The 27983-nt window shown below is 37.3% G+C and overlaps 1 protein-coding gene across 2 annotated transcripts; it reads left to right on the top strand.

The window, feature by feature from the left end:
* The first annotated feature begins 227 nt into the window (after positions 1-227).
* kcnv1 (potassium voltage-gated channel modifier subfamily V member 1) lies at positions 228-27983 on the top strand. 2 transcript variants are annotated; one of them, XR_012392450.1, is made up of 5 exons: positions 228-451; positions 8899-9866; positions 20718-21231; positions 26046-26160; positions 26244-27983. XR_012392450.1 is itself a non-coding variant. In XM_683312.7 (3 exons), exons 2-3 carry the CDS (start codon positions 8921-8923, stop codon positions 21227-21229), a joined length of 1458 nt encoding a protein of 485 aa, XP_688404.1. In that variant the 5' UTR covers positions 228-451; positions 8899-8920; the 3' UTR covers positions 21230-27983. The 2 variants fall into 2 exon arrangements, 1 of the variants encoding a protein (XP_688404.1); XM_683312.7 differs by having other exon boundaries at positions 20718-27983.

The raw sequence follows: 27983 nt of genomic DNA, 5'->3' as shown, positions 1-27983 counted from the left end.
TTTGCCTTTTCTGCGTGTAGCGCGCATGCAGGTGCAGATCTCGTGAGCGCGAAGGCTTTGATTTTCCCAGACGATTACAAAGCACCTAATTTTTTACTGGTTGTATTAAGTGTCTGGAGTTTGTTGCCTAGCAGCCTTAAAATGTCTCCTGATTGGTTGATAGCTCGCACTCACTCCAGCGCGTTAAAATGCTCGTGAAAGGTGCACGAGCGCGCGCGCTCTTCTTCACAACTGTTCCGAACTCTCCTGAACCTGAGAAACCTTGAGCTGCATCGCCTCTTCGGTGCGAACATTTCGGAGCCGAACAGAACTAATACTGTACATGATGTTGTTCAGTTTATCGACAGAGGATCCGCATTTTTTGAAGTAGGAAGTGAGTGAAGAGACAGATGGATCCAGCTCACCTCATACAAGCGCGCGCGAGCTTCCAGTGTAGGTTTATAAGCTGAAGGTGGGTGTCCACACTTACTGTTCTTCCAGTATCTTCTTTGTTTTGTATTTTTAGAGGCTTGGATGTCATTTAGAAATGTTGTGATACTTTATGACTTTATAAGTCATAAAATAGCTAACGTCAAGTCTTTTTTAAGTAGCTATACTGGGAAATATTAGTGGACCACTTGGAAATTCTCAGTTTCAATGTATTGTTTTGCAAACTGATGACATTTATTCTAAGCTATTAATGAAAATGTGGTCATTTAGATTATAAAATGACGAATGGTCGATATAACAACAAATATAATTCGTCAGACATGTTTAATATTCAGTTTAAGACAGTACAATACCATGTTTTATCTAAGAATATTCAAGAAAACTATATTTGGGGGATTTTCAATCACAACAAATAAAAACGTTTGTTATTATGACTACTTGTCATTTTGTGGATTAGAAATTCTCTAAATTATTTTATTTTAAATTAGGAAGAAATGGTGTCAGACCTGTATAGAATAAGACAAATGTTAAAATTTCATTAAAACACATACCTAGTAAATTCAGTACATCCAGAGAGAATTGGGAATTTTCAAGTGGTTTCACAAGCAGTGCATAAATTTACACAGTAATGATCAGATTAAGACATGAAATGTATGTGAATTTGATTAAATATACATTTGTTGTTGTTGCTATTAGACCCACTCAAACCTCTATTCTTGCATTTACTCCTGAATATGTCCAACATCAATCTAGTTTCAGTATAATTGCAGTATAGCGAAATTTCTGACATAATTTTCTAAGTTCTTAGATGACGTATTTATACATAAGCAGTTCCAGCGTTATGCATGTGACATTTAGAGTAAAAAACTCAAAACATAAATTCACATAGAAAGTAAACATTAACATTAAATTGAAACATCAGTTTATATTTTCCAGAACAACTAACCAAATAGTTATGTCATCAGAAAAATATCAATCTGTAAACATGTTTTGTACTTTAAATAAGGAAAATAAACATGCGTTATGGATGTGACCAAAAACGTCGAGTTTGCAGTATACAGCATGCTTAGTAGAAATTCTTTGAATTAAACTGCCCGACCCCTAAAAAATAATGCTAATCAACAGGATAAGAGTCGGCTCACTATGGAACAAACATGATTGATTTAAATTTTATTTAATATTTTTGCATTTATGAGGAAAAAAAGATTCGTTATGGTTGTGTATGGATGTGATGATGTAACATTGCCACTCGTGGGACTTTGGTAAATCAAATAAAATTGTTTAAAAATATTGACAGAGACATGTTTGGGTATTTCTAAAGCACTGTAAAATACTTGATACACAAAAAACCTCTAAATGGTTTCCGTATTTTAGTGAAAACTTAATTTTTTTCATGGGAAGGTTGATATTTGCATGGAATTGCTCACATACATATGTAAAATCCAATGTTTTATTTTCCATTACAAGCATTTAACTTAATATTTTGTTGTCAAGGATGTAAACACCTAAATCAACGGGTAACCATTTAAGTGTTTGTTTGTTAATCAACAACATTAATTCAATAGAAAAATATCTCAAAACATTTATTAATCTTAATTATAACATAAACAAATACTTTGAGCTAAACTGAACAATATGTTAAACACCAAACAATATTAAATAACTAACACAGAGATTAATAAATGAGTTGCTCAGTATGTCAACTAATGGACTTTACTGTAAAGTGTTAGTTGTAAAATGTGCATACTACATAATTAAAAATGTCAGTCTAAAATCAGCTTGTACAAATCAAAATATATATTTTTCAGATGAGCCAAATTCAGTTATACCTTAAAGAAATATGTAGAAAAATATAATAGAATATTTAGAAAAAGCATTGATTGCGTTCAATATAATGTAGAACATACTAAATAAAAATAGGTCCGAACATAAAAATAAAAATAAACGCACCGTTCCTTTTTTCGATAGGTATTGTTCCGTCTCCACATTCTGTAGTGTCATCCCACGGGATCTTGTTAAAAATGCAGGCCTTGAAATGACCATCTTGACAATGTTATAGAAGAGCTTACAAAGAGAATTAATGATTACAAGAATAGTACCATTAGTTCAATTAATTAGACAGGCCAGCTAAAATATTTAAATCTCAATGCAGCTTTGAAGAAGTAGGACACTGCCAAAGGCTTCTTCTCCCTCCCACTGTGTCTGATGTCTGCCAGCGATGGCGTAAAAGAGAGAAAGAAAAAAAACATTTTCATTAAGGGAATTTGCTCATTCAATACACAGAGCTTTCCATAAGTTGGTTTTACTACGACTGCCAAAACTGTTTTATATCTACAAAAGTGCATAGTAAAACAGATGAGACATTGTTATGTGTTATATAAAACACACTATAAAGCTTTAAACTATAAGCTTAACCTTTAAAGTGTGGGGAGTCAATGTATTTTTAAACTGAGTGTAAAGGCCAGTTTTAACCCTGGGTTATGAAACTTCACTTTTAAGCTGTCATTGTAAAAAAAAAACAAAAAAAAAAAAAAACAATGCACTGCCTGAATGCAACGGCACGGTTTTAGCAGCAGCCATGAAATCTCAGTGTTTTCTTCATTGAATATTTATGTGCTTGGTACAACTGCAGAAACTTTCAACGCTAAAAGTTCAGCATAGAAAACAGTACAATATGTTGAACATAGATGGCAAAAGCATTAAGTGATGTAGTGTGTGGAGACATTATTATATTTTTCTTTGGTCTACAAGTAATAAAGCCCCCCCAAAAATTAAATTGGGCTGGTATAACTTTCTGACGGTATGATAACCTTGGATAAAAATACCACAGTATCATGGTATTGTGATAACTGCTCTAAAATATCTGGGTAAAAAAACAACAACTTTTCGCCTCATTGAACACAATATATATTTTTTTATTTTAGGAAACCTAATATTTTGGCACAGTAAATATGTCAGGCTAAATTATTCTAATAAATCATTGACTTCTGCTGTTTTCATTAGTTTTAAAAACACAGATTTCTTTACAGCACATGAAAAACACATTAAAACCCCTGAAATATACCTTAGGAGAGGCTTAACTGAAAATTGACTTTTTTTCAAACCGCGGAAAACCTTAAAACCGGTTATCGTCCCATGGTTATAATTTACTTGCACTTGTTCACCTTTAAAACTTTTACTTTCTGTCTTCTACAGAATTACAAAAAAAGATGTGTATTGTTTTTGGGTCTAAGATGACACTGAACTCATTGACTGAGAAAGTCTAAATATATTAAGTTTTAATATGTTAATATTTCAGTGTTTTATGTTTTAAAATGTGGATACTAATATACAGTGTTCCCCATGAGTACACCTCCTTTTGAAAATGAATAATTTTATCTATTTCTCTGTAAATATAGCCAATATTTTTTGGTTTATTTAATACAGAGTTCAGACATGATTTGCAAAGTATTGCGTCACAGATGTTTGCACACTGCCTTTAGCATTTTGTCGCTGCAGTGTTTACACTCCATGACGAATCGGCTACAGGGGGTTTCACACTGCATGAATTTACAATAGGAAGAACAAACTTTGTCTTGGTCCACAAACTACAACTCACAACCAAACACATGTGAGAAGTGACATGGAAACAACGTGAGGTCACATAGTATATCTTTTGTTATTAACATAATCCGCTTGTTAAGTGTGACGTCACGCGGAGCGGCTTCCGGGTCCAAGCGCTCTATTAAACTGAATGGGGAGATTCATGAAATGGTAATAATAAAAGTTTACAAAGCGATTTAATACTTTCGAAAGTCACGATCGCAATATATATGTCCATGCCTAATATCCGATGGCCAGAAAGTGATTCATTGTTTTATAAATTGTAAAAATTCTGGTATTTGTTATGCAGCAAGCCCAGAGATTGTTGTGTACACTATGACTTTATGTAAAATTAACTTTTATGTGTGATAGGAATAAAACGCGATGATAAACGAATGATTTCTCCACTCAAATGAATGGCGGCTTGGACCCGAAAACAGTATACATACGTCACAAACACGTCACCACTTAACAAGCGGATAAGAAAGAAGCGTTTAGTGGGGTAGAAAATATACTTATTTTGCTCTCCTGGGTGTTGAAGGGAATTAGCAATTTCTCTCCAACTTTTGGTATTGCTCAGATGACGTCAAACAGACACGGGTGCTCCTACCAAATTTCTACAAGTTTTTCCTCCATTTCTTGGGTCTAAATAGACAGAAAAGAAGCCCTTCTAACTTCTCCTCAACCTCCAGCTGGTCTGCAGATAGCCATAATAGTGGATGCTGCTCTCTCATTGGCTGTAGGTAATCGCCAATGTTATTTTCAATCAGAACACATTTCACAAGGCATGATTTTGAATCACCGACAGCGATATATGTTTAGCATGCCAAATATCTCACAAGCCTCAGCGACTCATCAGCGATTTTCTCAGATCTTGTCTTTGATAGTTCACACTGTGTGATTGTTATTTACATGTGAACGATCACCGATTTGCTTGAGATTTTAGGCACTTTTTAGCGATTTTTCAAAACATTTTGAAAATGCATTTCAGGCTTTTGTCAGCGAAAAAATCTGGGCTAAAATCATGCAGTCTGAACTCGGCATAAACAAACATTCATTCATTCATTTTCTTTTCGGCCTAGTGCCTTTATTAATCTGGAGTCGCCACAGAGGAATGAACCGACAACTTATCTAACGCATGTTTTACGCAGCAGATGCCCTTCCAGCTGTAACCCATCACTCACACAAACACTCACACACTCTCATTCACACACATACACTACAGTCATTTTTTTTAGCTTACCCAATTTACCTAGCACATATTTTTGGATTTGTGGGGGAAACCGGAGCATGCAGAGGAAACCCACGCGAACGAGGGGAGAACATGCAAACTCCACACGGAAATGCCAACTGATCCAGCCGAGGATTGAACAAGCGACCTTCTTGCTGTGAGGCGACAGCACTACCTACTGCGCCCTCACGTCGCCCCATAAACAGACATTTTTGTTCGTTTGTTATCTCCATTAAAATTTGAGCAATCTAAATCTTTAGGCATTTTTAGGAATAGAAGGTAATATATTAAAATACAAAAAGAAAAAGATAAATTACAAAAATGATAATTGAACAATTAAATGTTTCAAATTTTATGTTTCGCTAGATTTTTCCTATTTATTAAAATATTTAATATATTTTCCCAACATTCATTTGGGTGTACAATTTTGTTAGATTAGTTCCTGTTTTGGTTTTGGTACAGACTAATCTAATGAACATCCACAGATTTATTAGCATCCTGTAGACAATATTAATTTAAAAGAGAGATCTGTGAAGGTGTGCTCATTTATGCTGAGCACTGTATATAATGTGTGTTCCACAGAACAAATAAAATCATACATGGTTTCTAAAGACATGAAGTTATATAAATTGCTTGTGGTCAAATCTAAAGAATCATTTAATGACAGGCTTCAAGAATGGCAGTCTGACCTGGAGGCTTTAATAATAACTAAGTGGCAAGTAGCATGCTTGAAAGCCTAAACTCAGACAATGAACACCCATTTGCCTCAGTACAAATGTTTGAGTATACAATATATCACTCTAGTTACATCACTTCAACCTGGAATTTCCCAAAGAGCAGTGCACATTTCAGAAGACAACTTTCTTTTATTGTATGTGAGAATGCACTTAAGGGTTGAATATTATAATTTGGAATACCTTAAGTTCAAGTAAAGGTAAAGTAATTCCTCTTGACCCCAGGTAGTGCATATTTGTCTTTTGAATTTTAAATTAAACACCAAAGATTGTTGTTATATCCCTGTTTGCCTAAAGCTAAATGTGTAATAGCAGGTTTTTGGAAAACGTAAGAAAGTCATATAGTTTTAACAATGGATAAATAAGACCATTATGCCTTATGGACGTTTGGAGTCTAGATGGTGACTCCTTAATTGGTGGATATAGAAAGCATTGAAAGTTATTGTCAAAGTTGCTGTGAAAATGAAAATATCTCAAAATTCAGTCAACATATGTGTTGGTTTTTAGGAATGCACAAGTAATGGCAAATGATCTAAATCATGTTTAATTTCTAATATATAAAAGACTGGCATTAGGGAAGTGAGTTATAGATATATACTGTAGTTATATATAGAGTTTCTTTATGTAAAAGTAGCCATTACAAGATGTCATTTATACCGGTACCCATTAAATATCCATTTTAAAAAGCAAACTACCTTAATGGTGTTTTTAAATGTCACTGTTGTTGGTAAATGTTACGTGTTGTCTTTTTATTATATGTGAGTCCAAGACAAATTTCATGAAAATGACAATAAAGTATAATTCAACATACAGAGAAGTGTTTTAGTTTGTATATTCTTTATAGCTTTGCTAATAGTATTGAGTTACGGTATATTTTCATTAATGTATGAATCTATTTTTTTTATTATTATTAATATTGTTATTATTATTATTATTATCACCTGGGTGACAATTTTGACAAGAAATAATAAGAGTAATTGCCTCTTAAACTCTTGAACAGCTTGCCGATTGAACTAAAAGGGCAAACAGATTTAAACATAATTAAAATAATTGGTACAAACTAAATCAAATATGAGAACACTGATTGTCATGCAGTTTCCTTTTCATTTTTATTATATATATTTTTGTATTGGTATGTTGCATCTTTTTATATGTACATTATGAAGATATTTGTACTCTTTTAGTGTATGAAAAACCTAATCAGTGACTAAGGCTGCAAATTGGTAGGGCCAGACAGAATCTGCGGACATTTTTTTCTATTTAGTAAAAAATCTGTGGATTTATGTGGAATGATTTAAGAATTATCATAACTAAAAACTTAATATGTGAAATAAAAAATAATACATTTTTAACTTTTATTTGTTGTTTAAAATGCAAATCCAATTAGATCCACTTAATTGGTAAACAAAAGAAGTCTCTTGTATAATATATCTCCTAAAGACAGAAATTACTACTTTACAAACTGTATTGTACAGAAATAACGTGAACATTTTAATGTTACCATTATTATATCGTAATAATTTTAGTGAAATTAATTTGAATATAATAATTTAATAAATATAAATAAACACACACATACACAAGTAAATACATAGACTCAATAATGGGTTTAAATTCTGTGAAAATACGCCACATCTGTGGAAATTTCTGCGAGCAGATTCTGTGTGAGCTTAGCCACTGGCTGAGCATATATGTGAGCATGTATTGGCTGCTTTCAACTGTAGCAATGTTATACTGCATTCATTCATTCATTTTCTTTTTGGCTTATTCCAGGGGTCACCAATCTCGGTCCTGGAGGGCCGGTGTCCCTGCAGGGTTTAGCTCCAACTTGCCTCAACACACCTGCCTGAGTGTTTCAAGTATACCTAGTTAACCTTGATTAGCCTGTTCAGGTGTGTTTGATTAGGGTTGGAGCGAAAATCTGCAGGACACCGGCCCTACAGGAACAAGTTTGGTGACCACTGGCTTAGTCCCTTAATCAGGGGTTGCCACGACGGAATGAACCACCAACTTATTCAGCATATGTTTTATGCCCTGAAGCGATTGTGCTACCCACTGCACCAGCGTGCTGCCTTGTTATTCTGCATTGTTCCTGTTAAATAAACAGAAATGGAGACATTGTGGCTCAGTGGGTAGCATTGTCGCCTCACAGCAAGAAGGTCGCTGGTTTGTGTCCTGGCTAGGCCAGTTGGCATTTCTGTGTGGAGTTTGCATGTTCTCCCCGTGTTTGTGTGGGTTTCCTACAGGTGCTCCGGTTTCCCCCACAGTCCAAATACACATGGTATAGGTGAATTGGATTAACTAAATTTACTGTAGTGTATGAGTGTTTGTGTGTGAATGTTAGAGTGTATGGGGGTTTCCCAGTACTAGGTTGCTTCTGGAAGGGCATCCGCTGCTTAAAACATATGACAAAATAGTTGGCGGTTCATACCACTGTGGCAACCTCTGATGAATCAGAGACAAAGCTGAATGAATATAAATGAATGAATGAATAAACAGAAATGAAATTAATTAAAACCTTATGAAATCTGTATTTTTCTGGATTACATTCATCACAAAAAATATTGTCTTCATTTTAAATGATAAATTAATTAGAAAAATTTGTCCAAACTTTTATATTTACAGTTTTACAACAAACATTTTTAGTATCTTGAGTATAAAAGGAGATGCATTTTATATTTCAAAAACATTTAATTTTTTTCCTGTGTAAAGTAAAATAATAAAACTATATGCCATGCGCCATAATAACTGAGAATTTTATTCAGCGAGAGTTAAAAATAAACCCAAAATATAAAAAATCAGAAATATATGTAATTTTCATTATTAATTTAGGTCAGCAGCCAAATCCTCATTATTATTGATACTGCTCTTTCCACGGTGTGAAACTAATGCACTTCAAATGTGCTCTTCTGGATCTCTCAGGGCTCACGTAACTCAGAGCATCATGATCACGGATTCATCAAGTCCGGCGGAGTTTTATGAGGACAACGCTTCGCTGTTGTCCTTGGACTCGAGTGTTTTCTTCAGCGAGCCTGCGCTTCCGACTGACGATCCACTGGAGTTCTTCATTATAAATGTGGGAGGAAGCCGCTACATCCTCTCTCAGGAACTGTTGGCCTCTCATCCAGAAACTCGTCTAGGAAAACTGGCCCTTTCCAGTCGAGACTCTGCTTTGGATCTGTGCGACGATGCCGATTTCCTGGAAAACGAGTACTTTTTTGACCGCAACTCACAGACCTTTCAGTACATTATGAACTTTTACAAAACAGGCCACTTGCATGTGAGAGAGGAGTTGTGTGTGATCTCGTTCCTTCAGGAAATCGAGTACTGGGGCATCGATGAGCTTCGTATTGACAGCTGTTGTCGGGACAAGTACTACCGCAGGAAGGAAATGAAGGAGTCTTTGGATATTCGCAAAGATGCTGACGTCATGGACAAGGAGGAGGAGGACTTTACTGGTGTTTTGTGCCAGGATTTACGCCAGCGTCTATGGGACATCATGGAGAACCCGGATTCCTCCAAGGCGGCCAAGACGTTTGGGACGCTCTCCATGTTTTTCGTGGTGGTGTCCATCGTGAACATGGCTTTGATCTCGCTGGACTTCTCTGTAATTGGTGCACCCATCATCTTGGACATTCTTGAGTACATTTGCATCATTTGGTTCACCGGAGAGCTGGTGCTCAGGTTCTTGTGTGTTAGAGATAAATGTAAGTTCAGCAGGAGCGTGGTGAATATCATTGACCTGCTGGCCATTCTGCCCTTCTATGTGACTCTGGCAGTGGAGAGCCTGCATGGAGAATCGACAGAGCTGGAAAACGTAGGACGGGTCGTTCAGGTGCTGCGGCTGATGAGGTCGCTGAGGATGCTGAAACTCGGACGACACTCCACAGGTGATAGACACACCGAGACTCATCATACGAAGTCTCTTACACTCAGAATATTATTTTCGCTTCTTGTTCAAACTACTTAATTAAAATAAGCTGAATCAACACAATCACTGGGAAAGATCCATACACACTCATTCACACACATGCACCATGACCAATTTAGCTTACCCAATTCTCCTATACCACATGTCTTTGGACTTGTGGGGGAAACCGGAGCAGCCGGAGCAATCCCACATGAACACTAGGAGAACATGCAAACTTCACACAGAAATGAAAACTGACCCAGCCAAGGCTTAAACCAGCGACCTTCTTGCTGTGAGGTGATTGTGCTACCCACACATTGACTCCAATAAATGTACAAAATAATTTAAAATGTTAAAGGATTTTATTATTATGACCATTAAACGGTCCATTTTGCCTACATTGAGAATTTTTTTTTCTGACAGACAAATTATAAATGAAATCAAATTATGTAACTGCATTCAAAGGATCCTACTGTCAACAGAAAATAACAACTATGTCACATGACCAGAAATCAGTTTATTAGGTTTTAAAGAAGCATTACTTAATAATCAGTGTTTAAAAGTAAACTGCATCTGCAATGATAATGTCACAGAAGAAATAAATGGTCTATATCACGTTTATAATTATTATTCTTTAGCTGGGAAAACAAACACGGACAGAAAATGAGAATCTGACACATTCAATTCAATTTAATTCAGCTTTATTTGTATAGCGCTTTTACAATGTAGATTGTGTCAAAGCGGCTTCACATAAATGGTCATAGTAACTGAATCAGGGTAGTTCAGTTTTTAGTGTTTAAGTTCAGTTCAGTTTAGCCCAGTTCAGTGTGGTTTAAAGTCATTACTGAGAGTCCAAACAATGAAGAGCAAATTCATCGATGCGTAGCTCTACTTACCCTGAACCGTGCAAGCCAGAGGCGACAGCGGAGAGGGGAAAAAACTTCACCAATAGCAGAGTGAAGAAAAAAAACCTTGAGAGAAACCAGACATATTGTGAAGATTGAAATTAGCAGTACTAAATAACAGCTTGGGATTATAATGAACCGAAAGTTATCATTAATTAGTTTTGATGCTAAAATATGCACATGTGATTGTTATTTTAATAGTTATGGTCCTTGTTTTTATATAGAAGGACACCATTGTGCGCAGTGAAGCTTTTACCCAAAAACTTTCAAAAACTCACTGTAAGCCATGCTTGTTTCTTTATATCAACAGTATAACAATATCAAAAAGTTTGAAAATTTATTAAAGCATTTACTTTGACAATAACGGTGGCATATAAAACATAAAAAGGAGTAAAACAGACTGAATATATTGGGATTTAAGTGTAACATTTCTACAGCATACTGTTCAGCAGTCCACCAGACGCATTTGGGCATTTTTCACTCCACACTGATGGGCTCTTAACCCTGCGAATGAAATAATTCATGAAGATCTCAGTCTATTTTTGGGGAAAGTGAGTCAATTTATTCATCCATTCATATTTTGATAGACTCCCAGAGAGACTTAGAGGAAGATCCGAAGACACACAAATAGTTACTGAGCACAGACTTGTGGCTTTGATCTAGCTTTTTGGTGGAAGGAAAAAATCTCTTTGTAAGATGCAGCCACAGAATCATGAATAATTAAAAAACATGATATGCGAGAGCTAAAAGAGAGGGGTACAGTTGAGGAATTTGGTAGGACAGGGGCTTATCATGCCAACTTCCATGTGGAAGTGTAATATAAGAAAAAACTTTTATAATCTTATGGAATGAGATTAATTCTAAACCTTTTTTTAAAAGCCACATTATAATTGTTTTCTTTTTTGCTTAATTTACAGTAAAAAATGCTGCTTTCCACACAATTCGTTCATGTTGTCCCAACACAAATTGATTAAGTTAATGTAAATGTTTTTACAAATTGAAGTGGATTGAACATACAGCCCTAGCAGGCACAGGATGTCAACATGAAGTCAGATTGCTGTTGTACCATTTGTTTGGAAATGAAAATCGGGTTAACGTCCGAACCCAACATCAGGCCGTCCTCAATGTCCAAAGAGCCAACCTAAAATAAACCAAATATCATTAGTCCCTTTCACACAGGTACACCGGTAAATATCCAGAAAATTTCCGGAACGACTTTACCGGTAAATTCAAAACAGTGCTGTTCACACAAGCAAGGACGTTACGGTATTTTTTCCGAAAAAGACCGTTCACACATCCATTCAAAAATACAGATAAATTCTGACATCATTAACCAGAAATGAGCTCTAATCGGCTGCGCTTGTATTTGTAAACATTTTACTACATTGCAAACTCTGTGGATGGATAAGTATTGTGAAAATTATCTGACTAACATCTAGCAGCTAAATGTGTCTGGAAAAATGTTCACAGGCTTTTATTCTCATAAACCGCACAGGCGTGAATGCGAGTGTTCTGATTGGCTAAAGGCACCTCACGGCAGCGCGTGATAGACGTGAATGTGCTCTTTCCGGCAATGTTCCTTCTGCGTTGAGACAGCGCAGCATCCCGGCAAATTACCGGTAATGTTACAGTGTTTCCTCTAGGATTTTTTCCAGATGTGGCGGCAGGCCTTTTTTACACAGATCTACTAACTACCTGTAACGTTATATCAATGACAAATGTTGTGAGGGCAGTATAGAAGTCGAGATCCTATTTATGTAATAGCCTACAGCATGCGGATCTCTTTACTTGCGCGCCGATTTCCTCTGCTCGTGCACAAAACTTCTTGCACGCCCCCTCTAATATAAGCCGCTTCAAGAGCACGTAGATCTTCTTGTGCACTCTCAAATAAATGCTGCTGAAGTGCAAAAAGTGAAAACAGTCAGTCAGTCAGCATGTAACCTTAAAGGGTTAAACAAATGACGCTTAGCACTACTATGGTTACAGAAAAGTTTGCGCTGTTATAATTCACCTACCTTGTAATACAATTTGGTGTGACTATGACGTCTATCAGACATTGGATTTTGGTTGCCGTACCTGACATAAATGTCAGTGTTTGACGTTAATATGACGTTGGTTTAAGATGTAAGCTAGATGTTGGATTTTGGTCACTTTCAAACACAACCTAAAAGCAAGCAAATATCAACGCCAGTTGATGGGGTTATTGGACGTCAAAATAACGTTGTCCTCAGACGCTGGCCAAAAATTGAATTTTGGTCGCCTCATGTCATGACTTAAATCTAACCTAACATTAACGACTTATGAAAATGTGTGCCAGCATAAGTTGTCTCCAAAAATATAATTGTGTTGTTTCACCAAAATTTAAAAAAGCAGTTTGAACAAGCAGTATGCAAAATAGGCAAAATCCGCGAAGTAGATAGCTTTATTTTTATTTTAAATCACCTCACTGCACACTTTATACACCTGTCTGAGACAGACATTATTATTTTCACACTTTTCTCTCTTGTTTAAACACTCTCAAAGTGTAAAACTCTCAAAAAAACTGAATAAAACGAAACCAAAGATCAAAACATGTGGTCATCGCTGTCCACAAAAGGTTCATAAAGCTTTTTAGCTTTTTGTGCGGATAATGTTGACATCCAGCGTTTTTTCCTACAGTCACTGATCCCCAAAGCTAAAGCAGACTACATCCATAAGGGGGTCACACACTGTATGCGCCAGCACATGAACGTTGGAAGTAAAACACACCTGGTGCCCACATTCGCATGTTATTTATAATGAAATTATTCAGATGGCTCTCTGTGGCGAGCAGAAATATGAGCAGTGTCCTGAGTCGTAGCTGGGCACCGTGGACAACCGCTGACTTGCGGCGCCAGTGTGTACCCAGAAACCTATGTTTACAATTCTAAAATACATGGCGCTGCATGGTGAGGCATTGCGCGCCGCACCTAGTGTGCGATCTCCTTTACAATGGTCTTGTTGTGGACAGTTACCACCCTTTTTGCATACTTGTTGAAACTTACACTGCTAGCCAGGGCCGGAGTGGGATCATAGTGAGGATCGAACTCAGATTGGCGGCATGATAACGCAACGTGCTAACCACTAGACCAAGATGGCGCTGGTAGGATGATGTGTTCTGGATGTAAAATAAGTATTGCACTGTTATCTGCTGCTATTGATGTCTACTCTATTTTCCCCTTTGTAGATTTCTGATCAAGTTATGTCAGATTTATTAATGTAGTAAATCATATGATTTTCATTGAGCAGGTGTATTATTCATTAATATTAATTAATATTCACTAAGTTGCTGCTGTTTGGGGTGTGAATGATAACTTAGTTACATCATTATTAACCTGCGGGCTGCATTTTGCTCACGGGGCTGCGAGAAAATAAATAAAAAGGTTGGGGCTGCGGCAAAATAATAAATAAAAATAGTGTGGCTATGGTCAAATAAATAAATAAATAAATAAGCAGCTAGGGACACCGGCCCTCGCGGCCAAAAAACGGACCGGCCCACTGGGAATTCTCCCGGTGCTCCCGATTAGCCAATCCGGGCCTGCTGCTAGCGATCGAAGATGTATGTTCATTTGGCAAGCTGAACGCATCCTGTACTGTACAGGAGACACGGAGAAGATTGATTGACAATGGTCTACAGCCAATCAGGATGCAGAACACAATGTGCTGTAAAAAAAGCATGTCAAATTGCACAAAAGAAAAATCTGTGAAGGCCACAAAAGGTGAACACTCAAAAACTTTTTTTTTTTTGTTGCTTGTTCAAACTACTTTAAAATGAGCTGAAACAACAGAATACTTAATTATTTTAAGTTCAATCTACCAAAATTTGTCAAATCTGTAAAGGTAACCTAATTGATTTGTGTTGGGACAATAATCAATTGTATGGAGCCCTGCATTTTTTACAGTGTAGCAATCCAAACATTTTTCACAGAAATGCACAGTCATTACATTTAGAATTAAAACATTCTTAGCAGACAATATCGACTCTGTCTCAGGAAAAATATCTGAAGCAAACACCGACAGATAATCCACCAAGGGAACGGCAGAGCCTATTTTCATATCCGACACATTTTAATAAAAGGGCCTCTGATGTCTGCAGCATTCTCTATCTCTCTACCAAATGTGTTTGTTTTTTTCCACAGTAGTAGCTAATCTGATCAGAAGACGTAAACCAAATGAAAAAAGAAGCAAGCAGACGGTCCTCAAAACCGAATATGAGGACAAAACCTGTATGAATGGAAAGCTAATTCACTTGAACGTCAATCTTCTGAGTGTTCCCCAGTGCACTTTTATTTTCTCAAAATAGACATCTCTTTCTTAGCAGGCACTTATGTCGACTCCAGCTCCTCAGAAGTATTAATAACAAAAATACAGTTTCTACCTTGAAAGCTAAAAGTACATGCTTTGATATGCACAATAAGTAGGCTAGATGTCGACTTTGGTTGCTGGACTTATCTTTCTGCAAATGTATTCAGCACGGCGGCTAAAAAAAGGAATAAATAAAGCATTTCTCAGGAAGACGTGCCATTTTGGAGTGAGAAAGTGTAGCCGTCGTTCTCAGGTGTCTATATTTAAAGGCTAGAAAGATTTCATTACCGCTGTTACTTCTTATTGACTGATCCTTCAGTGTAAGAATCACACACTAGCGGATTAAAACTGCTGTGGGATCTAACCTATATAAAACAGCACAATGTACAGCATGCATTCAAGTGATGCATGTTAGAGCTGTTGAATAGTGCTTCTACACAATACCTAAAGCTGCACATTCAAGCATAAACTTGTTTCCATATAAAAATCTGTTTCATCGATCACTAAAAGACTTCATGTACTGTCTGTAGAACATGTTGCACCCAAAATAAAATCATGTGGTCAATGATTTAAATTTTGTTCACAGTATCTTATGGGGGATGTAATCATTTGGCAAGCAAATTGACTAGTAGCAAATTGGGTCAAAAATATAATTCGTTTGAGCATCATGTTAAAAAATAAACACATTAGTAGCTTGCTCTAGTGATGTTAATCAAAATTACACTAATTATTTGAAAACGCCGTAGTGTTTCTCCTTCCCTAGTGATTTGAAAAGTCTCTTTTTTGTGCTATTGTTTTAAGGTTAAAAGTAATTAAGCAATTAGGTTAATTACTTTTGGTACTCTCTGTTCTCTTGATGTGTGGCAATCATGATAAAATTACATTAAAATTTAAAGAGCCTATATTATGGGTTTTTGAAAATCCACCTCCATGTAGTGTGTAACACAGCTCTAAGTGAAGTGAAGTATCCAGCTAAGGCTTAAATCTGTAAGTGTACAGTGTTTAAAACGGTTGATTCATCTATAAAAGAGTCGACTCATAGTGCTTCAAACGAGTCGCCTTGATACCGAGTCATTAGGTGTTTCGCCATGACGTACGAACGAAACCAAGTTATTCACGTGCACGCGCAAACCCGGGAGATTTCAAACCTGAGGCCCCGCCCTCTGACGCAGAAACCCAGACACACACACACACACACACCCACAAACACACGCACACAAACATGCCGGTTGATTGAAGTCACACTGCAGATGGATATTATCGAGTGTCTACCCAAAGATGAAACCTCAGCATTATAACCAAGCAGTTGGAAACTACTGGAAACTTCTGGAAACTACATGCTACAAAGAATACTTCATCTGCGTTTGTTAAAGGAAGGATCAGTAAAGAGTAAGTTAACTTACTGATGGACGTCAGGATGAGTTTCTTCCTCCATTTCTCAAGTGTAAGTACGTGCGATTAAAGTTGTTGCCTCGTTGACTCTAGCTTGCAAATGTATTTAGTTGTGAATTGTTACTTGTAACCGAGTGTACTGTATCAGGTTAACTGGCTATATTCACGCGACGCGTGCTGCTTTGTTTACGGAGCTCCGTGGTAGAGGTCTGCATTAACTTGTCAGCAGAGCGGTCGGTAACGGGTTTAATTTGGGATGGGAGCGGGCTGTCTAGCAATATCACGGATATTGCTATGCGAATGAGAAAGAGTATAGCTGTATAGCTGGGTGATTTTTGGTTTTGTTCTTCCTCGCTCTTTAGCGGGATCGGGCGCGGCGGGCAGAAAGTGGGGCGGGTCGGGAACCGGGACAACAAATTCTTAATATAAGCGGGAGCGGTCGGGTTCAGGCTAAAACCTGGCGGGTGCGGGCGGAAGCGGGATCGTTGTCGTCCGGAGGTGTGTGTGTGTTTTTGTGTGTGTGTGGCATCTAAAATCCACGCCTACACTTTCGAGCGTGTATGAACTGTGATTACTTTTTATATTGCTGATTAGCTATTGGGGATTTAACTCTCTGACTGAAGGCAGTCGACCAATCGCGACAGACTGTCATCGGTCCAATCAGCGCAGATTAGGTTCGCGCTAAGGAGGGGTTTGGGAACAAATGAATCACTGAACGATTCATACAGGAGTCGCTGGGATAATTAGGTAAAAATAAATGCAGATTATAAGACCATGAAAGTGTTTTTTTGACCTTGCATGCATATTAGACTGTTGTTGGAGACCCTTACAACCAAGATATGATCCTATTTCATGTATAATATGGGCTCTTTAATCTATTTATAAAGAAAAAGGGCATCTAATTCTGAATAATATAAAAGAGTATTGAAAGCACAATGATGCACTTGCTGTGGACATAAATCATCCATTTATTTTGCTCCTAAAGTTACTTTTTAAAACATGTGCTCATTTATTTATTACAACAATTCATTCATTTGACTTCAGCACTTTATTAATCCGGGTTCGCCACAGCAAAATGAACCACCAACTTATATGTTTTACACAGCTAATGCCCTTCTAGCTGCAACCCAGTACAGGGAAACACCCATACACTTTCACATTCACACATGTGCACTGCGGCCAATTTAGTTTAATCACCTATAGCACATGTCTTTGGGGGAAACCGGGGCACCCGGAGACAACCCTTGCCAACACGGGGAGAATCTGCAAACTCCACACAGAAACACCAACTGAGCCAGCTGGGACTCGAACCAGCGACCTTCTTGCTGTGAGGTTACTGTTCTAACCACTGAGCCACTGTGCCGCCCTATTGCAACAATAATTATTGCAATTAGTTTAATGCATTTACTTTTGATGAATTTTATGTCACAGTTTGACAGTACGGTGGCCGAGAGAGCTTAACGTGTTGTAGTTTTAAAACAACATGTGCGATTACAAAAAACGTCAGCAAATTGAGAAAAGATCTTCATCAGTTTGACAGCAAACGTACTGTAAATCAACGCAAATACAAAAAAACACGCTGCTTTTTCACACAACGCAAGCAAATAATAAAATGTGCTGCATTTTCTCTCAACGTAAACATTTTACGTAACATTTTTCTCAAAAAACAATGAAAATGTTTTAAGGAGGCCTTAAACGTGACGGACCCAGCTATTCAGATTATGGTTATTTAGGCTAATAAATACTAAAGACACTGGAAATAGGGATGTTAAAATAAATAAACAAAAAACTCACCTTTTAAAGATCACGTACAACTTCACCAAACAACAGTCACGGCACAGCGTTGTCCGTCACGTTTTTGGGTCCCCTTGAAGCATTTTTGTTGTGTTTTGTTCTTTGTGTGTTGTGAGAAAATGCAGTGCGTTTTCGTAAATTGTTTGCATCGTGAGAAAATGCAGCGCATTTGTTTTAATGTGTTTGCGTTGCGAGGATTTGCAGCACGTTTGCTGTCAAACCAATAAAATCTTTTTTTAGTTTGCTGGTGTTTTTTTACACCGTTATTGCTAATGTTTTCTTAAATTGCAGCATGTTAAGCTCTCTCGGCAATCGTATGACAGCCCTTAATATAATTGTAAAAAGTTGTATAAGTCTAAAGGCCTGCACACACTTGTATGATGTTTTTTCTTCTGGACACATCAGAAGACATTTTGAATAATGATGGTAGCTGAACAGTTTAGATTTCAATTGACTTCCATTGTACGGACAAAATTATAAAATGGAATTCAATTAAAGTGGATGGCCACCCGAGATACAGGTGACATTTTCTTCTGTAGAACATTTAAAATAAGATTTAAAATTTTATACTATGCTACTTGGATATACATTGGAGTTAAAGGCTACCAGGACTAAAATACCTAAATACAGGGGGAAAAAAATACCATTGGCTCCTGACCTGATGATACATTGAGATTAAGTCCTTTAAAAAATAATATGGCCTTTAAAAAACAAAATTCCCTAATTTTTTCACAAAAAAAAAAAAAAAAATTAATAAAAAAATTCGATTGAGGATTTAAATGACCCCCACCAAAAATGCTTGGAGTTGAAGTGATTAATCTATAAAACCAGTATAAACTTAACATAATTATAATTAATTATAGGATAAAAAATGCTAAAGAAAAAAAGAATTTTATTAACAATTTAAATTGAACAAGTTCTATAATTATATAGTTATTATAATTATATAATTGCAAACAAGATTTTTATAATAATGATATAAATTAATCCATTTTATACAATTTTAGTGAAGGTAAACTACAGTGAAAATAAACTCATAATGATTGTTAAAAAGGTTTTTTTTTTCAAGATGATTTATTGATTTATTAATTTCAATGAACATTTATTCAGAGGTTTATTCTTTTTTTATTTTGTGTTATATCAGTTTTCACATTACACTAGTGGGTTGCATTTATTGCTTTTGTTTGCGTGGGGTCACTGCATCTGGTAGATCAGTCTAGTGCAAGAGAGTTTTGTCAGTAGCTACGTTTCAATCCACCTATTTTTATGCACATTTTGGATATGCAGATAAAAATGGTTATTGGAAGCACCAAGATGCGCATAAATTATGAAAATGCACATAAATTATCGCATGCACATAACTAAGTAGAATAAATTTCTATTCAATAAGAAAAGATGCACATAAACTAGGTTGGAAACACTTACTGAACAAATTCCAGTATGCGTATTAAAAAAAATCATGTGATTTTGATATAAGAGATCATGTGATGATAAAAATGTGTGTGAATGGACAAACCGGCAGGAATGAAATGTTGTTTTGGTCATTCTAAAATGCCTTAACTGTTTCAGTATTAGTGTTATTACCTCCAGAACTGTCAAATGTGTCTTTGCTTCTGACACCTTCAAACGCCACCATGCGTTCACTGCATTTTGGCATCATCTTCTAAGGCGCAAGTCATTTATTAAATAAGGAAAAGATTCACGCAGTTTCTCCTAAGCAGCAAATCACGTTTTTACTTTTGATATTTGGCGCCAGGTAATCAGGAAGTGACGATTTTGTTCTCGTTGTATAGAAACACTGCTTTATTCACACGTCTTTTATGCGATATTCCAGTTTTGTACATAAAGTTAGTTGACATTTGTGGATGGAAACATAGCTCGTGTTGATATTTACCGTAATGAATGTCTTTGTTTTTGGGTCATGTCATTTATCTGAAAACAGTACCGTTGGGTACCAACATCAGATCGGTAACAGTTTATGTCATATGTGCGTCTTCTCCATTAATTGTCTTCTCCTTAACCCACCACGTGTTAGGGTGAAAACCGATTTTCATTCAAACAAATCAATGTAAAATTTACGCTCGAGTTAATCAATTAAAATGCATTTATCGTCCAGCCCAATTGAGATCAAACCAACTTGTCTGTGGAAGAAACTAAACATTATTTCCAGTGTCATAACTTTGAATCCACAGCCTCCTTTCACAGATATCCTAAGCATGTTCACATTGTGGATGTGTTTCTTGGACTCTCAATTATACGAATTACCAAAGACCACGGTTTCACCTAAACAATCTATCTACTGAAGAAATATTGTCACCTACACCTTGGATTGCTTTTATCTTAATGGATAAATATGCACATGATGATGCAGTTTTTCTATAATGGCTACTATATCTCTTCTTTATGTTGGTCATCAGGTCTCAAGTCTTTGGGCTTGACGATTGCCCAGTGCTATGAGGAAGTTGGTCTCCTGATGCTGTTCCTATCTGTGGGCATCTCCATCTTCGCCACTCTGGAATACGCTATTGAACATGACACGCCAGAAACCACCTTCACCAATGTCCCCAGTGCCTGGTGGTGGGCTACCACATCCATGACCACGGTAGGGTATGGAGACATCCGTCCAGACACGGCTGTTGGAAAGGTGATGGCCTTTATCTGCATCCTATCAGGGATCCTTATCCTGGCGCTGCCCATCGCCATCATCAATGACCGATTCTCCGCCTGCTACTTCACTCTTAAAATGAAGGAAGCTGCACTGAGGCATGGGGAGGTGCTGAAGAGACTGACCCGCAGCTCAGCCTCAGATATGTCGGCGATAGGGGTGAACCTGCGGGACGTCTATGCCAGAAGTGTGCTGGAGATGCTGCGGTTGCAGGGCAGAGAGCGAGCCAGCACACGCAGCAGTGCAGGAGATCTCTGGTGGTAACAGTAGGTCTGCAGCATGCTGGTGCAGAAAGAGATACTGAAGTTTTTTTACAGACCACTCTCATATGACAAGGAATCAAAATGTGTTTGCTGAAATAGGAAATCATATCGCAACTTGCCTCAAACCATAATTTTTAAAAAAATTACTGCAAAAAACTCTGAAATGCTCATGTTTCTGGCGTCATGCCACTGATAATAATTCCTAACACTGTGTCCTAACTACATGCGATTCAATGCCGCAACATGCAATAATAGCAACTCAGGCTCATTGTGGATACATACCAAGGCCTAAATTGCTGTGAAACCACAAATATGTACTTGGGGCTATGTCAAGCTGCATTTTGTGTGTGAAACGAACGATATGGGGTGGTATGAGGCCACAAACAACTTATTTTCTTTTTCACCCTATTGATCACTTACCTCCATATGGACTGCTTTTCTGGGGTTACCAGTTTGCTCAGTAGCTCGCCACGTACACCAATGGACTTGGGATGCATAGCGGAGTGGACCATAGCAGGGTTTGTGTGTTCAGGGTTTCAGAAACCAGGTTAAACAAAAGCAAAAAATATATACATATCAGGTTGAAAAAGATGGTAAAATCACCAGGCCGCAATGGCTTTTCTTTTCTAGATTGCTTTTTAAACACTATTAGTTGGGTCAGTCCACAGCAAGCTGATTGGTTAAAATGTACATTGCAGCCTCTGGTGGGTTTAAAAGAGAAGAGGATGCACAAATGGCAGGTATGAGAGAAATTTGAGATCATCAAAAATGTACACAGTGGATGGATTTACGAAAACAAAAACTGAAAGCAGACGTAACTCTGGGTACATATTTCACGGTTCCCAGAAATCTAGACCTGGGTACTTATCCACAATAAGCCTGGGTTGAATAAAAGCTATCTTTTCCATGTAAAAGCTAGTTTTTTCACTAACCCTTTCTATTTTAGAAATGCCTTTTCTATGCTGCTGGAATCCATCACATAGAACATTCATTCATTCATTTTTTTTTCGGCTTACTCCCTTTATTAATCTGGGGTCAACACAGCAGAATGAACCATCAACTTGTCCAGCATATGTTTTACGCAGCGGATGCCTTTCCAGCCACAACCCATTACTGGAAAACACCCACACAATTATTTATACACACACACAAACACACACACACACACACTCACTCACATACACTACGGTCAATTTTAGCATACCCAATTCACCTGTACCACATGTCTTTGGACTTGTGGGGGAAACCGGAGCACCCGGCGGAAATGCGCGCTAACATGGGTAGAACATGCAAACTCCACATAGAAATGGCAGCTGATCAGCGACCTTTTTGCTGTGAGGCAAAGGTTCTACCCGCGTCACCCGCATAGAACATATGCCAGAGTAATTAGCTGTTTATTATATTTTTGCAACATCACAGCTGAGCAGCAGCATAAACAACAATGGCAACAATTACCTCAGGAACAGATTATGTGCTTTATTCAGTGTTAAATGCTACAAATGTGAGTTTGCACACCATTTCACTTGACATTTATTGCCATGCAACTGAAAGCAGCAGCAGATAGCTCATCTCAGATCTTGGAAATAAATCTAACTAACAGAACTCCAGACTGCAAACCAACAAAGGCCACTCAGTAGCCTGTGTTCTAGGGATGCACTGAAATGAAAATTCATAGCCGAAACCGAAAACCGAAACTGCTCTTTTGGGCCATTTTCAGCATAAAAGTTTTCGTGGCCGAATATTTGGTGCATCCCTACTATGTACTGTACTTTTAATTATGACAAAGAGGTTTAATGTATAAGCTTATAACCCTTACCGAAGTGCGAAGTGGCTGGTATTTAAATTAATGTCCGGTATTTAAATGTTTCTGTCGTGACGTGTTCGGTGCGTGTATAGTTAGGACACAGTGTAAAGCTCAAAGTATACTTGGGTTTTTATCTATATAATCCACATCCCCTCTGTTTCTATTCAAACTGTGAAACAACTTTCAAATTCAGTGTTGACACCTTGTACACCAACAAAGTACAAAAAAAGTTCAAAGCACATGTGCAAGCAGCACATTCACTGTTAAGCCTGAGGTATACTTTATTTATGTACGCCTAATTTGTGTATATACAGTTGTAAATTACCCCAACTTGCCTAGTTAGCTTATTTAACCTTGGTAATTTTTTAAATGTCACTTTAAGATGAATACTAGCATCTTGAAAAATATTTAGTAAGTAGTAATATTATTTACTGTCATCTTGACAAAGATAAAACAAATCAGTTATTTTAAATGAGTTATTTAAACTGATATGCTTAGAAATTAGTTAAAAAAAATCTTCTTTCCGTTAAACAGAAATTGAGAATAATTTATCCTCATCAAGTGTCTGTGTTTTCTATCTCCAAAAGTTACGATCAAAAAGAATGTCCTTTAACTCCTTTCCAGACCCCTGTATTTCATCAACCCAGACACGTCCAGTCACACAAATGCTTGACAACGCACATATTTTGTTTTTGTCATCTTCAGTAGTGTGTTGTTCTTCTAACTCCGAGCCAACAGACTAGATCAATGTTTTGAAGAACACCTTTTAGTAGAACTAAGCAGTCCAAAAACAATTTAAAGAACATGTGTGAGCTGCATGCCATGTTTATTGCAAAAACTGGACCGTTCACATATATAATGTACATACTATTTTAGGGATGAAATCTGCATAACATTTGCTGTATGCAAACTGACATGTAAGTGGAACAGGCAAAGTATAATCTGGGCTTTATGCACAAAATGCAATGTACACATGAGTAAAATCTTAAGTATACCTTGAGTTTAACTTTGCTGTTACAATCTAATGCAGCAGAATTGCAAAGTGGCTAAAACCGTATTAACATGAGCACAAACCTGCAGTTGGTGCTCATTATTGACCTTATTCTCCACAGAAGAGCGGGCGCTGCCATTTGAATCTTTTTGGCACGAGACTTCCGGTCTCATTCACTTCCATTCATTTTTAGACATTAAAAACTGTTCGTTTCGCTGTTTGTTGTTGCAAACTGATATTTCCTTGTTATATTATTCTACTTGGTCTGTATAGTCATGCAAACATTTGTTTGTAGAGCAAGTAGTTTGACCGTTTTTTGCCGTTTATTATACCTTGTCATTTCTCCCATAGGCGACTGAAACGGAAGTTCTAAGAAAATCGCGAAAACAGGCGCACTTCCGCATTTTAGAATAAGGTCAATACATGCAAATGGGGCATTTCTTTGCGATGTAACAGAAGAGGTGACGTCTGTACTATAATATACATCCAAGTGAACCAGATTAGTAAAAAAGAAGTAAAAATTGATTTGAATCTGAGCTTGCAAAAAAGAGGCAGGATTTAAGGAGACTAAGCTATTATCTGAAATAAATCATTAGAAATAAGCCATTTAACTGAAAAATCTGTTTGACAATCTGTTTTTTATATGAATAGTCAATAGATAAGTAAATTGTTTACTACAAGATCAGTCACATGCATCTAGAAAAATTATTTCGAAACAGTTGTAAAATGAGGTATTATTTTTTATTATAACGATTACAACTTGACTGTGGACCGCAGGGGGTACAATGTGTAAGGCTTAGGCTGCGTCCGAAACCGCATACTTCCATACTATATAGTACGCTGAAATCAGTATGTGAGCCGAGTAGTATGTAAGAATTCATAAGCTGCGTCCCAAATCGTATACTTATGCACTATTCTACGCCATTTTGTAGTATGAATAGTGTAAGTAGTGTGTTTACACTGAAAACTCTAAAAATAATAAGTACACTTTAATTACCCGGATGATGCACTCATTCAGCCGCTAAAATGAAGTGTGTAATGATGGACACTTCACGCACTCAACGAACGCAGGTTTGCTTACGTAGCGGAAGGGGCGGAGCTATCGGACGCACATGTTGAATAACTTTATTTATTTTGGATGGTGAAAGCAAAATTCTCCTACAAGAGTGATTATAGCGCCTCCTGATGGTCAATACGGCAGTACTTACGGCAGGTATTATTTGATAATTCAGTTGTTTATTTCACTGATTTGGCAACCGTCAAACGTCATCAGGAAAACGGTTTGAATTTCCGCTTAGTAAAAAAAACATTAGTGTGCCATTTGGGACAACACTACATACATATACTATCCTGTTGAGTGTGTAAGTGCATAAGTACATAGTGCATGAGTGCATAGTGTATAGTGTGCCATTTGGGACGCAGCTATAGAATTCGAAAAACAGTATGTGAGAAGTACCCGGATGATTTACTACTTCCGCCGAGATTCTGGAGTGTGCATCCCATGCATGCTGCACTATCCCATGATGCCCCGCGAGCAAATTCATGAATGGGAGTAAAGCAATCGTTGCAAATTACGCAGGTAGGTCACGTGACTATGTCAAAATGCCGGATGTAGTACGTCCGAATTCCATTCATACTTTTCACATTCATACTGTATAGAACGTACTTTTCTAACGGCCGAGTAGTACGTTTAAATTTAAAAGCAGTACCTACTGAGTAGTAGGCGGTTTCGGACGCAGCCTTACATTCACCAGCTACTTTATTAGGTACACCTGTCCAACTGCTTGTTAACTCAAATTTCTAATCAGTCAATCCCATGGCAGCAACTCAATGCATTTAGGCATGTAGACACGGTCAAGACGATCTGCTGCAGTTTAAACCGAGCATCAGAATGGGGAAGAAAATTGATTTAAGTGACTTTGAACGTGGCATGGTTGTTGGTGCCAGACGGGCTGCTCTGAGTATTTCAGAAACTGCTTATCTACTGGGATTTTCATGCACAACCATCTCTTGGGTTTACAGAAAATTGTCTGAAAACGAGAAAATATCCAGTGAGTGGCAGTTCTGTGGGCGCAAATGCCTTGTTGATGCCAGAGGTCAGAGGAGAATGGCCAGACTGGTTTAAGCTGATAAAAAGGTAACAGTAACTCAAATAACCACTCGTTACAACCGAGGTATGCAGAAGAGCTTCTCTGAATGCACAATACATTAAACCTTAAGGCAGATGGGTTACAGCAGCAGAAGACCACACCGGGTGCCACTCCTGTCAGCTGAGAACAGCAAACTGAAGCTACAATGACCACTACTCTACCACTATAATGTACACTACTATGACCACAGTGCACCCACTTCCAGCAGGTTAACACACCATGTCATAAAGGGTGAATCATCTCAGACTGGTTTCATTAAAATGACAATGAGTTCACTGTACTCAAATGGACTCCACAGTCACCAGAACTCAATCCAATAGAGCACCATTGGGATGTGATGGAATGGAAGATATGTATCATGGATGTGCAGCCGACAAATCTGTTGCAGCTGCGTGATGCTATCATGTCAATATGGACCAAAATCTTTAAGGATTAGTTCTAGTACCTTGTTGAGTCTATGCCACAAAGTATTAAGGCAGTTCTGAAGGCAAAAGGGGTCCAACCTGGTTATAGTAAGGTGCACCTAATAAAGTGGCCAGTGAGTGTATTTTAAAAATGAAGTGTTGACTTGTGCACCTTTATTGGCACAAAAACAAAATAGCAAAAATCTTTTTTTTTTCTTTTTTTTTTCTGACAGGTATTTCAATTCAGGGTTTAACACTAAGGATTTTGTCTACTGGCCTGATTTTTACTTGCCCTGCCAAAATTTTCACTGGCCCCACAAAAAAAGTTAATTGCTATCTCTTAGCTACATAATAAATAATGTGTCAAAATAACAAAAGTGATTTTAGAATTTAAATATTAAAAAATAAAAAGATAAATGTATATTGAGCAAAATTTAAAGTGTTATGCAAACAAAAACAGCTGTATCGAAATCGTGCAGGTATTTTTTTGCAAAACAAAAGGTGGCTGACTTGCCAAACTGAGGGCAAACTGTGCAAAACAACACTTTCGTTGTGTTGTACCCACATTAATGTCTGCTTTAAAATGACTTCACAGAGAAGATGACATTTAAAGGCTTAAAAGCACAAACTGATATCGATTCTAAGACTGTGTTTGCATAACTTAAGTGACAAGGCAGCACTGGCCTGATTGGGCCAGTAATCATCCAGTCTACTGTCTTGAGCATCTTACACGCTGACCCCAGGCGATGGGCCAGTCCTTATTGTTGAGCCCTGCTATCACTGCCATGGTGTACCCCTTTCTAAATTCATGCCGTTGGTTGAATCAGTATTGCAATGCGGCTCAAAAAGCCACTGTGTGTTTACACATTTTACTAATGACTTCAGACTGTCTCCGCTTATTAAGCTGGGATACACATCTGAAAAATTTTTCAAAATTGCCACAAATAATTTCTGTTCATCTTGTTATCATTTGTAATGCAACTATAGATTTTACTGTTCCATTTAAGACATGTAATAAAATCTATGCCCATTTTTCCATTTGGGTTGAGTTTTTAACAGATCTTTAGTCTTTAATTCTGAGCAACACTAATCCCTGTGTGTATTCCGGCAACTTGTTGATCCTTTTAAAATATCACAAATGGCCTGAAGATTGCGATGACCTTGTAAGATTAACAGGTCTGCTCAAAGAAGCATGGCTTATTTGACATATTGTTTGGAAACAGTAGCAGCGAGACATTCAGAGCTTAAAAGCTTATAGAGAATCAGTCACTCCACTGGGCTCAGCTCAATGATTTGCACTGCAGGAAAATGTCAGTTTATGACCAGATATGACGATGGATAACAAGCTTAAAATGTCCGTTCAGTTAAATGTATTGTGACAAAATAAAAGGAAATAGTTTTCTTTA

This window comes from Danio rerio, chromosome 16 (genome assembly GCF_049306965.1).
Source record: "Danio rerio strain Tuebingen ecotype United States chromosome 16, GRCz12tu, whole genome shotgun sequence".
Classification (NCBI taxonomy): Eukaryota; Metazoa; Chordata; class Actinopteri; order Cypriniformes; family Danionidae; genus Danio; species Danio rerio.
The sequence above is the reverse complement of the archived record's forward strand: the minus strand, read 5'-3'. Positions and strand labels throughout refer to the sequence as shown.